Consider the following 17785-nt stretch of genomic DNA (forward strand, 5'->3'; position numbering starts at 1 on the left):
GCTCCATTTCACTTCTGGGCAATGTGATTCTAACATGGATCTAACTGTGCCCACCCACACAAGAGTAAGCAATGGAAGGAGAGTGGGTAAGGAACACCCCTCATTGTGCCCATGTGCAAACAGCCATCCACAATGATAGCTTCAGTGCTAGTGCCACCTGTTTTATATTTTCCAAAGGGGACAGGGAGTGGGTGGGTCTCCTCAACCTTTTGCACTTGCCAGCAGAACTGGCTGGACACAGAATATACTGCACCATCTCCAAGAAGCACAATCCACCTGAGCTCTGTGGAGCTCCAGGAAGCATTGCATCTGTCCAAGATAAAGTGCCACTTGTAACTTATGGGGTAATGCACCTCGTCTCTGCCCCAATACAAGTCTTTGCCTTAAAGGCACAATAGAACCACATATTTATTAGAGAAATGCTGAAGCTCATTGGCATCCTTTGAAATGGAAGACTCTACATACATATAAAATAGTTATAATAATGTCCCTAAGGCCTGGGCTACACTAGCGAGGGGGTTCGAACTAAGATAAGCAACTTCAGCTACAGTCGAAATATCTTAGTTCGACTTACCTGGCCGTCCTCACAGCGGTGAGTCGACTGCCACGGCTCCCCCGTCGACTATGCTTACTCGTCCTGCCGAGGTGGAGTACGGGCATCAATTTGGGGATCGATTTATCGCATCCAGACGAGACGTGATAAATCAATCCCTGATACATCAAACACTACCCGCCAATCCAGCGGGTAGTATAGAGGTACCCTAAGCCTCTAACTGCCAGATGCTGGGACTGGATGACAGAGATGGGATCATCTGATGATTGCCATGTTCTGTTCATTCCCTTTGAAGCACCTGGCATTGGCCACTGTAAGAAGACAGGATAAAGTCCTTTCAAAGCTTTTGTTGGCATTAACTATTATAATTTTGAATATTCTTGTTATCCATATCATAGAATCATAGAAGATTAGGGTTGGAAGAGACCTCAGGAGGTCATCTTGTCCAACCCCCTGAACATGTCCTAGTTCTTTTTGAATCTTGTAGTTCTTAGTCTCAGCTTCCTGTGGCAATGATTTCCACAGTTTAATCACATGTTGTGTGGAAAAGTATTTTCTTTTATCAGTTTTGAATTTGCCACTTTTTATTTCATTTAACATACCCTTGTTCTTGTGTTATGAGGCACGGAGAACAGAAGCTCACAATCTACCTAATCTAGATCATTCACTATTTTATATACTTTTATCATGTCTCTTCTTATTTATCTCTTTTCTGAGGTAAACAACCCTTATCTTTTCAATCTCTCTTCATAGGAGAGTTTTTCCAGGCTCTATCATCTTCGTTGAACCTCTCTGAACCACCTCTAGTTTTGCAATATCCTTTTTTGAAATGGAGCAATCAGTACTGTACAGTATTCCAGAGGAGGCCACATCCAGGACTGGATTAATCTATCACTGGGCCTTAGGCAAATATACACTTCTGGGCCTCTATCTGGTTGGAGAAGGATGCAGTTTCTTTACACAGTGCTCTCCTCTCTCCTTGTCTCTGTTAGGAATGGTAAAGTGAGTCTCAGCTGTGCATGAGGCCTGTTTCTGTCCACTCATCCACTGGTGTGGATTTGCCCACGAACTGAAAGAATTTAATTAACTTGACTGAGTGACAATGCGACCTGGTGCATGGGGTCACAATACTGCTCACTAAGTGAGTGAAGTTCTCTCAATTTGCATGCAAATCCACAACAGTAAAACACATAATTAAATTCATAAATTTCACCCCACTCACCAAATTTGGGCCCCAGGCATGTACCTGGTTTGCCTGAGTGTTAATCCAACCCTGGACACATCATGGATTTACATCAGGGTAGTCAACAGGCAGACTGCGGGCCAAAGCCAGCCCACCACATGCTTTTGAACAGACTCCAAAATCTTTTTATTTACTTATTATCATTTTTTTTTATTATTTTCTCTGGAGTCTGGACCTTGACTATAACTTGACCAAGAAAGGCGGAGCTTCACAAAAAATAATTGACTACCCCCAATTTACATAAAGTCATTATAACATTCTCCATTGCACTCCCCATCCCATTTCTCATGCATCCTAAGATCACACACTAACACTAGGAAGGAAGTAGACCTGATAGAGTTAGGAGTTCTAGAGGATGGTAACAGATATGGGGAGCAGCCTTCTGCCCAGAGAATCTTAGTAGTGCTCCAGGACAGGGCAAGCCTTAAGGAAAATGGTGCCCTGGGCAAGCTTGCTTTTGTGCCTTTTAAGTACTACTCCCTGAGCAGCGGGTAGTGGCTCAGCAGGCAAACCAGCAGATGGTGGTGGGGAGTGGTGCTGCAGATGTCACGCTGCTGGGAGGATGAAGAAGAGATTAATGTGATTGCCTGACTCCTGCTCCGCAGCCCCTTTATCCCTTCACCCCGTCTCCCAGGTGGGCATGGCCCTTCTGCAACCTCTTTATCACAGTGCGCACACATATCCATGGCGCCCTGGCCAGTCGCCCACCCATACGGCCAGCCCTGCTCCAGGGAGTGTTTCCTGACCCTCTAAAGTCCTTAATAATTTCTCCTTGTAGAAACTAAGTGGCTTCTAGCTTAGCCTCTGAAGCGCTTCAGCACTTCCACTGTCATGCACTTAAAACTTAAGCCCTTAAAAATGTAAGTGCATTAAAGTTAAGCATTGAAGAGAATAATTGGCTCAGCTAGAAACCACTTTGCTTCTATCACAATTTTTTTAAAGGAATTCAGTTAAGTCAGAGGGTCCCCCTAGACTTCTGTACCCTGAGGTGTGGCAAAGCTGCCTCCTATACAAATCAGCTCTGCACATTGCAAAGCCAAGCCATCAGAGAGCTTGGCCAATTTAGTGATTCACTGTTTAAAGTTTTACGTACTTTAAACTTTTAGTGCTGAATCACTCAATTGGCTGATGTTTACATAAACTGACAGCTTTGCTGCTGGTGATCTGACTTTAATGAGGAATGCTTCTTTTTTTTATTTCAGGTTTCAAAATAAATTTTATTCAAAATTTTATTCAAATGTCTGTGCACAAGAGATTATAGATTTGTAAATGAGTGTCAGTTGGTGGGTTTGGCAACTGGTCTCTTTATGAGTGAAAAGTGGTTGAAAAGTGATTCTGACTTCTGGTCATTTCTATTGTATTTATCCTGTAGTTTTGAAACTTCCCAAAATCATTCTTTTCATACCAGTAGCTTGTTCCTATTAAAAGCTGCGAGACTGAGGCAAATTAGTAATGAGGCCCCTCCTTGCAACCTTCAATTCTAAGCACTTAACCACATTCCAGAACCAGGGGCGGCTCTAGCTTTTTTGCCGCCCCAAGCATGGCAGGCAGGCTGCCTTCGGCGGCTTGCCTGCAGGAAGTCCACCGGTCCTGTGGCTTCAGCGAACCTGCCGCCGAACTGCCACCAAATCCGCGGGACCGGCGGAGCTCCCGCAGGCATGCTGCTGAAGGCTGCCTGACTGACGCCCTTGCAGGGACCAGCAGGGCACCCCCCGTGGCTTGCCGCCCCACGCTCACGCTTGGAGCGCTGGTGCCTGGAGCCGCCGCTGTCCAGAACTACCAGGGAGTTGGGAGAAAACCTGGGTGAATCACTGAATCTAGAGGGCCTAAAGAGATCAAAGCTGTGCGGGCACTTTTAGCAGCTGGTGGCACTGCAATGGCCTAATATAAAGGGAATCCTTCTCCCATGGATATGATAAAGTTGAGTGGAGCAGAGCTCCCTTCCTACACATCCTCACACCAGGAGGAGAATAGACAGAGAAGACACAGGGAGCCAAAGAAAGGGCATAGATGTGGGGCTGGAACCCAGTATTGCCAGTCTCAAACATCTGAAAATCATCAGTCAGCCCCTCCCCGCCCAATGAAAAATCATGAGAGGTGTTTTTTTTTAAGTAAATAAAATAAATGTGTGTGTGTCTGTGTGTGTTTTAATATTTGTCTTCTGCTTCCTGTGCCCTTAGGTTGCAATCAGTTCACATTCCCAAGCTTTTCTCTGCAACCACAAAGGCCACAAACTCTCATTTAAAAAAAGGGTAAGCCAAAATTCTCATGCAATCTCTTTATTCTAGCAGCGGGGACTCTAGGGAAAACACTCATCATAGAAGACCTACAATAAAAAAGCCCAGAAGAGCATTCAGTTGGGGAATCAAGCAGCAGGGTTAGCAATGTGGAACCAGCACAGCCTGAAGTCTGGTCCCAATGAGGAGGCTGGCTGGGGGGCCAGGATAGGGGAATTTACAGGGAGGTAAAATAAGCTGCCCAGCATCATGCAGAGAGTCAGTAGCAGAGCCAGGATTAGCACTCAGAGCTGATATCTACCCCATTCTCATTCTTTCAGCCCACACTGTCCCCTGTTGTGCACTCTATGTGTAAACTGCTGTGAGCGCGCACACACACATACACACACAAAGTAAAGAAAAACTATTTTTATTTAATACATAACAAAATCTTTGGAATGCACAAATACTTTACCTTGGCTCTAATAGTGTGAGTTCTTTGAAAAAAATATGGAAAAAATAAATAATATTAATTTGCATGCATACAGTTGCCTTTCAACTAGAAGAACCACAGGCCTTCAGAATGGAAATTGCCTACTATATCATCTAGTCTAACCTCGTCACAATGAAGGATAAATATCCCAGGGTGCTATATATTATAATACATGCAGGGAGGAATCCCTTTACTCCTCTTTGAATTTCAGCCACATATGGGTTGGAAAAAGAGATTCTCTTCTGTGCCATGGAAGGAACACATTCTCCAAGTGAAGATATAATACATAATCTATTTGTAATTCTAACTGTTCATCTTTTAAAGTAACAGGTTAGAAATTAAGGGATTTAGTGTCCATTCCCCTTCCCCCCCCCATCCCATGACTTACTTATATTAAGAACATAATGTATACCAAATTTTCAGACTGGAAATTATTTTAGTTTTATACGCTATGCTGCAGAGTAACTTATGCTTTTGAGGGCTACAGATAAAGAAAAAAAATGAGGTGTAGTTTAACTGTGAAAGTTAGTTTTGTAGTTTGCAAGCAGGTACCTGTAGAAAGAATTTTAATCATTATTAACTAGACTTACTTTATTCAAAGCACAGTTTAACAGCACTTACAATTAAGACTGGGGTGGGGGTTTTATTCTCTGCAAACATTGTAAGATCCGCAAAGACCTTATTGACATTGTGTCATTGTGAAGTAAGATAGCTCTGCTCTCAAGCAACCACACTGGAAAATAACATAGGCCTCAACTATGTGGGAATTTGCCCTAGTTTAGTTACAGCTATTGTGGCATATCTCAAGTGTAGACTGGCAAGACTGCTATACATTTATGCATAAGCTCAAACCAGATGACCATAATGGTCCCTTCTATTTTATAATCTGTGATTTTCTGCAGTGCAACCTGACATTAAGACTTGAACCAGTGCAAACCATTTATTGCAGTTTTACCTGTCTACACTAGGGGACTGCACTGGTGCAGCTATCCTGGTGTTTGATCACCCATGGCTGAAATCCCCTGTATAGGCAAGGCCTTATTTTTGTCTGAATCCTCAAATTGAGTCACAGCATTCTGGAGATGAGAATCTGTCCTCCCCCTATTCTCTGCTTCAAGAGACAGATTTTTTTCAGAGGTTACAAAATATTCAGGATTTCAGCCTGAATATATGAAAACTTTAGGAGGATAATTAGGCTTATCCCAGAAATTCATGAAACTGTATTTTTTATCCCAAGCAGAAAGTCATGGGACATTCTTCTTGCTTGTGCACCATACAGTAGCTATTATTATAACTGGTCTAAGGATTATGTTTGCAATATTGGAACCAAAGGTTCAAATTGCTGCAAGGGTAATAAAATCCTTTACTCCTCAGAGGCAGATAATGAGTTTTATACAGTGGATGAAGATTCTTTGCATGAGATGTTAAACCCCCAAGATATGGTGATTTTCATATTAGTAAGGGTGTGCCAGGCTGTTTTAAGTTAATACTTCCATTGCTGTACAACATACTGTGAGCTGGTTGTCTGCCTGGCTACTGGCCTTCCACCCCAGAAATGACGGTATGTAAAAAGTGATTTTGGATCTTTTAAATTGAAAGGTACTATATAAAAGGTATGATGTTATTAAGTTTAAGAAAATTAACCGTTAGCCTGCCACAATCACTTACTTCTTCAAAACAGTGTATACTCCTGACTTTAAGTGTTCTAACTGGAAGTGACACCGGTGATCTCCCTGAGTTTTATTGACAGTTATAAGACTTTTTCCTTTAAACAATTATCCCTAACAGATGGCTGCTTCTGCGGCAGAGGTCAACTAAACCCACCATATGATGCCCAACCAATCAAGTAGGCAAGTCGGTAGCAATTGTGACAAAAACATTGTTTGAATTTACCTATTATTTAAGACATGTACATTCTCCATCCAGTGAGTCAGGCAGAAATCTCTTCTCAGCAACTATGAAATTTGATCCATAATGATATTCTGATGGGTTAATACTGAATCATTATGATCTACAGTACGTGGTGTAATAAATGTGTAAATGTGCTAATTTCTCCTTCTAGTGGCTACGGCCTGCTATTGTTACTATCTACAGAAATAATTCCTTTAGTTCACGTGGTGAGCTCTGTGCTTTGCTCCTGCAAATCTAGGTTAAAATCCAGCTAACAACTCAAAATCATTGAGGAAAAAACAATGAAGGTACATTTTACATTTATTCTTCATCTAATTTTTAGTGATTTTGTGACTCATAAATAAGAGTTTATATACTAATTTAAAGGAGAGTCCTTGCTGCATATTGTTGGAAATGGGGATTGTATAGAAAAAGACAATTCTGAAATCAGGTTATTTAATAGTAAATCTAGAGCTGGATTCAAAGCTTACTGAAGTCAATGAAAAAAAATGCCTCCTGAATTCAATGGGCTTTGGATCAGGCCATTAAACAAAGGAAGAGGTCTTAATTTTTTAAATGTTTATCAGGTTTGATAGCAAATCCATGTACAGTATATATTTCAGGAAGGAAATATGTTACCTAAGCCATTCAGACACCAAAAGCAAACAGAAATTTTAGAAGATTTAGTATTATGTAATGCTATGATTTTCTTTCCAAAAACGTCAGTTAAATGCTTGAGGGCATAGCCTCCTCTAGATGCATGTCTAATTTCCAATGAACTAATAGGAGTTACTCTACACACCTGTAGGGGAGTGAGTCTATGTCCCTTAGGTGGGCATATTGTATTTTACTTGCAATTCAGTGACAAATTATTTTCTTCTTATTTTAATTCTATTTTCAGCCCTACACTGGATACAAGTCAAGATAAAACTGGAGCAAATGTGAAAACTGCTGCAAATGTGAAAAGTGTCCTGTGGAATAATAAATTGTATCTTCTATACTATAAAACCCTTATCTGACAGAACAAGAGTACCACTGCCCTTTATCAGAGCCCTTTAGAGGCAGAAAATTCTACGCTGAAAGTGAAGAATATATATTATCATCATTTCTAGTTATAATTAATCATAATTTATGTCATCACCCAATGTCAAAATTAATCTTTTAAAATGAGGCATAGCAATAAATATGGCAGCATAATAAGAATAGAATTTAAATTTGAGAGAGATTTACATGTGATTATGCCAGTTTCATGGAGGATAGGGCCATCAATGGCTATTCGCCACGATTGTCACGGATGCAATACCATGCTCTGGGTGTCCCTAAGCCTCTGCCTGCCAGAAGCTGAGAGTAGATGACAGGGGATAGATTACTCAATAATTACCCAGTTCTGTTCATTCCCTTTGAAGCACCTGGCATTGGCCACTGTCAGAGAGAGGATACTGGGCTAGACGAACCACTGGTCTGACCCAGTATGGCCGTTTGTACGTTCAGTTAATTTCTCACAAACAAGGTCCTGTTGGAAAAGTGTGCAAATCAACTTATGTGCTGGATTTTGTTATTTTTTTGCCAACTTAGAAAATATGGACCAGTCCAATGAGAAAGGCTCCTACTGATTTCAAGGACAGTTGGATCAGGCCCTGAATGAATGTCTCCCTATTCCAAACCCTTTTTCAAATTTCTGGACACTTAAAGAACCACCTCACTGATTTCAGTTCCGATGGATCACTATAAAGGGAGTGGGTCTCTTCTGCCTATGAACGTGACACTTCGGTGCATAACCCCCATTAGAGTTAACAAAAGTTGCCTACAGCTTTGCAGGGACATGGATGAGGGTTGCAAGAGAGCAGAGCTAAGACAAATCAAGGGCTGATGAACAGGCTGCCTTGTTAGGCATCGTTCAGTGATGTGTGATATGTCGAAGGGAGCAGACTCTGCAGAGTGAATGGCCAGCAAACACTGTGCCCAAGGCTTGTTGTGTTGAGCAGCTGAGTGTGGTTCCCAGTAAACATTATCTTTCACACTCAACTGCTCAACACAACAAGCCCTGGGCACTGCATTCTTCCCAGCCCCTCAGACTGCAGTGCCTGCTTCTCTCAGCTGTGTCTGTGGCTGGGCGTCATAATAGCCTCTATTCTCACTTTCCCTATGGTCAGCTCTTCTGTACGCTTGTAAAGCGGTACTCCAGGGTGGCAACAGGAGTATCTTGAAATGATAATGTTCCATGTGCACACTGTTAGCTTGGACAGGATAGGCCTGACCACCTCTCTCTCATGCCACCTGGATGTTCTGCCCCATCTACACACTCCACTTTCCTCCCTGCTCACAAGCTCTCAGATCAGGGAGGATATAGAGATCTGCTCACGTTGCTTAGCACTGCGTACTTTTCTCTAAACTATGCAGAAACCTCTCTGTGCAAGTGGGGCCCAATCTTCCTCTCAATTACTTCAATTAAAAGAATTGGGCCCATGATAAGCTAACTCTGAACACTTGGTTTTCAGACCACCATACTTTTCAACAGTGTGCACCAAAATACATGGCACAAGGACATCTTTAGGACCTTAAGCCACAAGGGCCCTATTTTCATTTACATCAAAGTCACTTTACACCACTCTGGCAAGGTATTGGATCCTTACAGAAGTAGTAAATTACATTTACAGCCACTTCAAGGCCCCTTTGTATAAAAAAAAGCAGCATAAAGTGGCTGTAGGGTGAATGAGAATCACGCCCCTAAATGTTTTCTAATAACCTGATCCAGACAGAATCCTCAAAAGGAAACTTTTTAAACAGGTATTTTAGAGGTGAGCTCAATCAGGTGATCTGAAAGTGCAAGAAACTGTTTCTTTTCAGTTCTTTGGAAGAAAAACTCCAGAATTAGACACTGAAAATACTGTAAATTTAAAAAACAAATCTTCCTACCTTCTGCGGAAAGTGATATTTATGCAATGGCAGCCTTCAACTAGATAGCCACGTCTGACAGATTATAAGTGATACAAAATTCAGTAGCCAATTTTCTGTATATCTTAGCACAAAATGGCTCATGTAGTTCATGACTGCATTTCTTTCCAGTTGCATTTTGTTTTCCTTTGGCAATTAAGTACTTTTCTACCCTGTCTAACAAGAGTTGGCAAGAGCCAAAAACTGCATTGTTTCAGAGGGGCATAATAGTTTGTTATGCTTGCATCTTGTCTTTCATTCTAGTGCTCTTCATATCCCAGCTTTTTCACATTGAGCTACAATAGATTCTCTCTCTCTCTTCCACCCTGGATGCTCTCTCTCATTCAGCACCTTTGCCCCTTGGATGCTCCTTCTCTGTCTGCCCCTCTGCCCCTTGGATGTTCCCTTGCACTCAGCTCTCATGCTCAATTCTTGCCTTCACAGATCAATTCTTTGTAGCCTCTGCTACCTCCTGATTGAAACAACATCACAACAGGGATCCCTCTGCATGCCACAGCATTACACACAAATATTATTTTTCTCCATCAGTGAAAACTACAAAATAGATACTACTCTGTGTCTGAACCCTTGCCATCTTGGCAATAACATGTTGAGCATAACACTATGGCTAAGTGCAAACATTAAAAGATCTGTGGTGTCTTTCAACTTTGAAAGCATTTAATACAGGGGAGAAAAGTGCTGCGGAATTCACTCTGGAAATGAAGACACCCAGTTGTTCCCCAATATATGTGATCCTTCAGATTTAACTGCTTGAATTAAATTGACATTGCCCTCTTCTCACATTTTATATCAGTGTAACTCAATTAATTTCAGTATAAATACTCCTGATTTGCATCAGTGTATGGGAGAAGAAAACTGGGTGCAAAGTATTAAACATGAGTGACTAGACCAGGGGTCAGCAACCTTTCGGAAGTGGTGTGCCGAGTCTTCATTTATTCACTTTAATTTAAGGTTTTGCGTGCCAATAATACATTTTAAACCTTTTTAGAAGGTCTCTTTCTATAAGTCTATATATATAACTAAACTATTTTTGTATGTAAAGTAAATAAGGTTTCAGAATGTTTAAGAAGCTTCATTTAAAATTAAATTAAAATGCAGAGCCCCCCGGACTGGTGGCCAGGACCTGGGCAGTGTGAGTGCCACTGAAAATCAGCTCGCATGCCACCTTCAGCACCCGTGCCATAGGTTGCCTACCCCTGGACTAGACAGACTGTAAGACCGGTACTCTGCTGAACGCAGCACTACATCTGTAGTTGTGCTGTTGTGTTATCACTGAAAAGAGTTTCAACAAAAAAAATAAATTAAAATCAGAATATCTTGGACCAATTATTTCTAGAAGAGATTGGGCCTGATTCTCCTGTCACTTACATAGCATTTGTGCCAGTGTGACTTTATTAACTTCATGGAGTTACTCCTGATTTCCATAGTGTAACTGAAATCAGAATCAGGCACCGTATATCTGGTACTAACATGCTTGGATGAAATTAAGAAAGGGAAATTTTAGGTAAAAAAAAAAATCCAGCAGTAAGAGCTATTGGACTATCTCCTATGGAAACCAATGGAAGACTGATTGCTTGGGACATTAAAACTAGATTGGACGCAACCTGCACAATCATGAATGAATAAACCTGTAATGGCAGAAAGGTGGACTAGATTATTTAACAGGTCTTCCCCAACTCTAGATTCTATGATTCTGTGTTTATTCTTCAAACTAATGCAATGATTATCTAAAATTAAACTGCAAAACGGTAGCTGTCTTTTATAGCATCCCACTACAGAAGGTAACAGTCAAAGCTGTGAAAATACAAATGCTAAAGTTATCAGCAATAGTAATACTAGATCTAAAAATACTATACTGAGCTACCTTAGAATATTTTAAATATTGGGTAAAACTTGCTCTAGTTATACCACCTGTATTACTATTATATTAAATAATTTAATTGTTTTATAATAATGCAAGATAGGCCACCTGGGATGTCTTCTATTAATTTCAGCATTGCAGGATCAGATTCCCCCCGGGAAGGGAAAAATCAATGTAAGAGAAAACTTTACACTGAAACTACAAAACTGTTAACTATGTAATCCACTAAACTTTCCTTGTTAAACAACTGGTCTACTTCCATCTACCCAATCCAAGTCATAATGAACAAAAAGGAGTACTGTACATCACAAGCAAAGCATCTCAGTGCCTCAGTAATATAATATGAGACAGGTAGATAATTTCCAATGCTGCATAACAGAATACAAGAACGCTTAGTGATTGCCATATTATTCAGCAGATATTATCTGATTATAGATTAACATACTAGTTGTTAAAACTAGAAATTGATACCTTAATACCTTAGAGTCATTTATGTCTCTAAGAACCAAATATTCAACTGCAGCTGGAAATGTTCTGATCCTTATATATATGATTATGGAGCTCATCATACACATCTTATATGGGAGAAAAAATATTTTACATATAACAACTTAACACTGGAAATGTTTGTGTCACTAATTTTACAGTCTTCCAAACCAACAGAATTTTATATAGCAGGTTCTATCCAAATTCTAAATTAATGTTAATGGTCACAGTATTTTAACATTCTTCCTTCATTCTCAGATGTAAACATGATTATTCAAGTAATCATCAACAAACCATTTTTAAGAGACTGAGGTCTTCAAACTGCACCCATTTCAATTAATGCTAGAACTCAAGGCAAATCTGTCACTCAAAACTTTTTACCCCGTTCAGTAAGGAAAAAAACCTACACATGAAAGGAGTTCACATCTATTCGGGACAGGAAAAAATATGTACGGCAAGCACTATGTACATTTTGGGTGAAATAGGAATGTTTTAGAAAGCTATAATACATCAGCAGCAGTTAGTTACAATTATTAATCGGAATAACTCATTTTTTAAATAATTTCTTTTAAAAATACTGTATGTTTATTATTTTGAACAGGCTTTTTGCAGGAAGGGAATTCAAGCTGAAATTACAAACATGACTGATAGGATACCTGAGGGTAATTTTATCTCCCAGCCCAGTTACAAACACTTGATTTCTAATAGGAGTTCTTTAAAGCTGGTTTAAGTTACTTAAAATAAATAGACTAAAACTCCATGACAAGGGGGCGCTGCAATTATTGTTAAGTAATATGAAAATCTCTATGAGCTAAAATAACTGGAAGAAAGTTAAACATTTACCAACAAAAGTAAATATTAATTTTAATCAAAATAAGTAAGTTGTTGCTTATACCAAAAACAAGTTCAGTTTTTTATTTTAAAACAGTTTATTATGTACCAGTAAACACAGATGCAATTTTAATTATGATTCTATATTTGATTCCTATTTATACTATGTAATAGTTCAAAGACACTGAATCTTTCCCAATCTCTGTTCATGCTACTTGGGAAATGCCTTATTTTTATGACTAGTAAAACAACTGCAGCTGGGTTGATTTTCTATATCCCACCCCTTACTAGAAAAGGCATGAAAAGGAATATAAGCAACAGCCCATTGTAAATGATCTATGCTGAGTGGTTTGCACAGGTTAATAACTCCTCATTCTCCTCTCAGCAAACTAGATTCCCAGAAGCAGCTCCTGGAGCGCTGGGCATTTTACTTACCGCATAGTCCCTATTTAAATGAGATGCCTCCAATGGCACCAATTTTGGGGGGAATGTCTCACACACACACACACACACCCCAAAAGGTTTTTGCACTTACTTAAAAGTTCCATAGGCCACTGAGCTACGGGGGCCATAGCCTAACCACTTTTAAGCAGTGGTCCCCTACTAAATGTAGGGATGCTTCTAAATCATAACAACTGCTGCTGGAGTGGTCCAGAGCAGGGCACCAGCTACGAGGTTGCACCAGTGAAATTTCACCTGGCTGGGCCCCATTCGAGAGAGTGGCATTGCGATCTGGTGCAGGTGGTCGCAGTGCCACTGAAATTTGGCCTGGCTGCCCCTCCCTCCAGACAGTGGAGCAGCCAGGCCAAAGGTGTTGTGACCTGTTGCAAGGGAAGTCTGTTCTGCAGGGCAGAGCACAGAGGGGTCCTCCAAGGACTCCACTCCTAGCAACACCGGCTCATGCACTGTATGGGTACGAGAGAGGGGAGACACCCAGGGTGAGGAAGACCCGGGTCTCTGCGAGAGGAAAGGGGGGGATTGGAATTTCCCCCCACCAAGAAGTATCTGGGCCACTGCCCAAGAGCCGCATCAGAGGGTGCTCAAAAGGTCTGACAAGAAGTCGACTAGACACGATCTACAACTGAAATACAGGCAAGAGGAGAGAGTGAGCGACCGCTGAGACCCTGACCCCCCATCCTGCAGATCCTCTGCCCAGAGGGCAGAAGGGCTCCGCAAGAGGCTCCAGAAGCAGCAGAAAGCAGGGGGTCGCATGCACAAAAGGGGCTGGGGATAAAGCACCTCAGCTCGCCCTGAGCACGGCTGCAGGAAACCCATCAGGGCTGCACAAGAGCGGGTGCTGCAGCCCCTGAGCACCCATGCTCACAGCCCAGCGGGCTCGGGGACTCAGGCAGGCTAGCGGAGAGAGACCAGGTGGTCTGGGCAGTGAGGCCAGTGCAGTGCCCGGGAGGGTGGGGTGTTGGGGAGAACTGCAGGGAGATTTAGGTTCCCACGCAGGGGCACTGGAAGGATATAGAGGAGGAGACGGGGGTCGCTCGGGGCAGCGAGGAGGACACGAGGAAGGGCAGAGGGGTCCAGGAACAGTGGGGTACATGGATAGGATTGCAGGGGCATATGGAGGAGGATGCGGGGAGGCTACAGGGGACCAGACAGAAAAGGGGCTATAGAGACAGATTCTGTGGGGGGTGGGATATGAGCAAGAGGGGGGCTATAGGGGCAGGATGCAGATGCAGGGAGGATATAAGGGTCCGGGCAAGGGGGGAAGGGAAAGAGGGGTCGATTCTGGCCGGGGGCTGTAGGGGGGAGACAGGAGTCCAGGCAGGGAAGGATTCGGGGCCCGGAGTCCTGACGTCCCCCACCAAGGGGCAGGCAAGAGATCTGCTGGGGGAGCCCCTCGCCTCGCCCCCTGCCCCTGCCCCCGCCCGGGCTACGTACTGTGGGAGCCGTCAGGCGGCTGATGCTCTCCCCGAGCGAGTCCAGGTTGACCCGTCTCCTGCGCGGAGCCCTCCTGGCGGCGGCGGCGGCGAGCGGGTCCTGCGGGCCAGGCGGGCTGCGGCTGCCGTTCCAGCAGAGCCTGGACAGGGGGCATTCGCCCTCCTCCTCCGGGCTGGTCTCCAGATAGTCCGAGCCCAGCGAGCTGAAGGACTCGGAGGAGATCTTCCGGCGGGCCATGCTGCCGCGGGCGCCGGGCGAGCATCAGACGGGCAGGGGCAGCGCGGCGGGGCTGCGGGGCGCGGGGCGGCTCATGGCTGGAAGTTCATGCCCCAGCCCGGGTGCCTGCGGGTGGAGGCAGCGGGTCCGGGCTGCAGCCTGGCCCCGGCTCCGGGGGTGCCGCGCGCTCCGCCGGGCTGGGCGGTTTTAAAGCAGATGCCGCCGCTGCCGCCGCCGCCGCCGCTTCGCTCGGCTCCTGCCTCCCTCCCGCGCCCCCGCCCGCCGGAACCACGTGGGGTTGGGAGGCTTCGCCTCGCCTGTCGCCGCAGCCCGGGAGCCGCAAGGGCACTTTCCCGGGACTTCCCCCGGGCACCCCCCGGGCTGTCAGTCCCCTCCCCCAGCCCCGGTGCGTCCCCTGGCTCCTTCTGTCCCCCGGTGCATGCGATGGCCCCGGCTGCCAGCCCTCGCGCGCCTGGGCAGGTGCAGCCGGGGCTGGCACTTGCACCGTCCCCCGTGGCCTGCCTGCAGTGCCCAGCCGTGCGGAACTGGCCCCGGAGCCCACAGCCCGGCCCCAGCGCATGGGTCGGACTCCCCTCCCTGTGCGGACAATGCCCTGGTCTCTCAACCCCCCCATCCAGACAGCGCCCTGGGCTGCATCCCTCCCATACACACACATCCCATTGCCGTGGGCTGGGCCCGGCTCTGAATCGGGACGGGATGAGGCTCCCTGCATCTGGCTGGGCGTCCTGAGGTAGCCCGTCTGTCCCCTAAGGTTTCAGACTCCTCCTCTCCTCTTGCCCTTCACAGGAGGCTAAGCCGAGCCAGGGCTCCCTTCTGCCCAGTGGAGAAGGAATTGCCCCTGGCGGGCAGGAGCACAAACTGGAGACGCGATGCTGGATCCCACTTTCTGACATTATGGTCTTTAATGCTTAACTGTGTCCTGTGAACAAATGCACCAAATAGAGAAAGAGCTGGGGAATACAGAGTTGGGGGCAATTGTTTCACCGCTGACCCGCTGGGTATCCCAGAAGGGCCAAACTTCTACAGTGCTGTTACTGCAGTGAGTGCAGTGATTTTATCCCTGGTTTACGTTGAGAATGACAGCGAAAAATCAGGCCCCGTGTGCATTGTGCTTGGTGTGAGTAGGGCAATGCTAATGAATCACAGCATCTCTTCCTCTGCTTGCTTGGTCACCTGCTTTGCCGGATGGTGTTTCATCGGTTTGATTTAAAGTGGTTAAATGCTAATATATAATGTATAGGTATGCCACATATTTATCATAAAGATATATTGAAAGCAAGTGCCTTCTGCAGCCATGGCAGGAAATAGTTTACATGTTGTAATAAACAAATTGAGTACATTTCAGAGGATAGACTTACTGGAGGCTGCAAAAATTAGTTTAGTTTAGATCACACATCCAGCTATTGGGCATGTCAGTTTCTCCATTTTTCTTATTTTGCCTTTCTTGGAAACTCTAGTTACAGGTGTTTGTTTATTTATTTTTCAAATACATTTTTTTCCCCAAGTCAGTACTGGACAGCTCCGTTTCTTGACAGTAAGATGTTTTCAGCTCTGCAACTAACTGCTAAAGAAGCAGAATTCTGTTACTTATCTTGCTAATTGTTTGCTCCCAAAATAAGAACTTTTTGAATGTCACTCAAAAAGCTAAGAATTATGTAAAGACTTTAAAAAAAACAGTACTTTGTCATCAACTCTATTCAGTACAACAATTCATTATTCCGCTTTTGTACTAGCATCACATCCACTAATATCAATTATTTATCCAAGAAACCACATGCAGAAGAAATAGAATGCAGGCCATGTAACACCATTCAAATGAGACTTTTTTTTAAAAGTGCTAAACAGAGCTTTGAGGATGCATGACACCTTTAAAGACAGAGAAAGGGAAGCTATCTAAATCATAAGTCCCCCCCCTGCCCCAAGCCATTCCCTTTAAAGAAAAGTTAAGCAGTTCATGGCAACAGGGCTAACAATTTCACAAATTTTACGCAGGCAAAAAGGCTCTTTACACATGTGATCTGAATTTTATTATTTCATGCTACCAACAAATAAGGTTGATTCTTCTTTGTTTGGTTTAGCTTTAACGTAATCAAAAATGTTTAGGATGGGGTGGTTTTCAGAACTATTTTGGGGGCAGGTTTCCTACCTTTCTATTTGGGTAGTGATTAGATATTACTCTCTATATATCTCATTTCATCCTACCAATTAACATTAAACCTTTGGATAGAGAAGTCCTGATCCAAAGCCCATTGAACAGATTGGAAGGAACAGGGCCATAGACAGCACATGTCATAGCACAATGAGTCCAGGTGTCTGATTGGGACAGTGGGGAGAGAAGGAGAATGGGGAAAGGATTACAGAAAATCCCGCTTTTAATCAGAATCTTTAAAGATGGGGAAAAAGAAAGCTCCAGCCATGACATTCCTTTCAGTTTCATCACCAGGGTTTCCCCTGGCCTGACAAGTTTTCATTACAAAGGGTCTAGAAGAGTGGGTATATGGTGGGAGGAGAGGATATTTTCCCCAGTGAAATTAGGGAATGGATCCCAGGCAAGCTTCACTTCTTGCACTTAGTGTGCTTTCCTGCCAGAGGCTCAAGCTTGGATTAACCAGTGCACTCAGGGCACTTGCACAGGGGCCCATCTCAGAGAGGCCCCCAACCATCAAGAAAAAAGCAACAGTTGCAATGCTGTGAGCCCATGTACCATGTCACAGTACTACCCATTCACATTTGGTCTGATTTGATCCAATTTCCTGCCTTGTGGACAGGTGTCATGTGTGTGCATATGATGCTAGCAGTTCATGGTCCACAGGTAAGACTCTCAGGGACACAATATAATGGTCCCACCCTGAATTTAGTAGCTTTGTGCTGTTGAGGAGGAGGAAAGTCTCCAGGAAGGAGGATATCTAGCTGGAGCAGAAGGAAACAATCCCATAGTTGGGAACCTCCTTCCAGATGATGTCATGGCATCCTCTTGCATTGGGGGTACTCCTTCTGGGACAGGAACCCCAGTTACTAGGAAGAGCTGGGAAATAATAGTGAAGGGTTCAATTATTAGAAATCTAGATAGTTGGGTTTGTGATAAGGAGAACCACATGGTAAATTGTCTGCCAGATGTGAAAGTTGC

The 17785-nt window shown here is 43.8% G+C and overlaps 1 protein-coding gene across 1 annotated transcript in view; it reads right to left on the minus strand.

Annotated features, from left to right (window-relative positions):
* Window positions 1–14792, minus strand: part of GUCY1A2 (guanylate cyclase 1 soluble subunit alpha 2) — a 261115-nt gene extending 246323 nt beyond the window's left edge. The window contains exon 1 of the mRNA XM_039520778.1: window positions 14422–14792. Within this exon, the coding sequence (XP_039376712.1) occupies window positions 14422–14658 (237 nt within the window). The 5' untranslated portion in view covers window positions 14659–14792. The remainder of the gene's footprint in view (window positions 1–14421) is intronic.
* Between the last annotated feature and the right edge of the window lie 2993 nt (window positions 14793–17785).

This window comes from Mauremys reevesii, linkage group 1 (assembly GCF_016161935.1).
Source record: "Mauremys reevesii isolate NIE-2019 linkage group 1, ASM1616193v1, whole genome shotgun sequence".
In the NCBI taxonomy this organism is placed as follows: domain Eukaryota; kingdom Metazoa; phylum Chordata; order Testudines; family Geoemydidae; genus Mauremys; species Mauremys reevesii.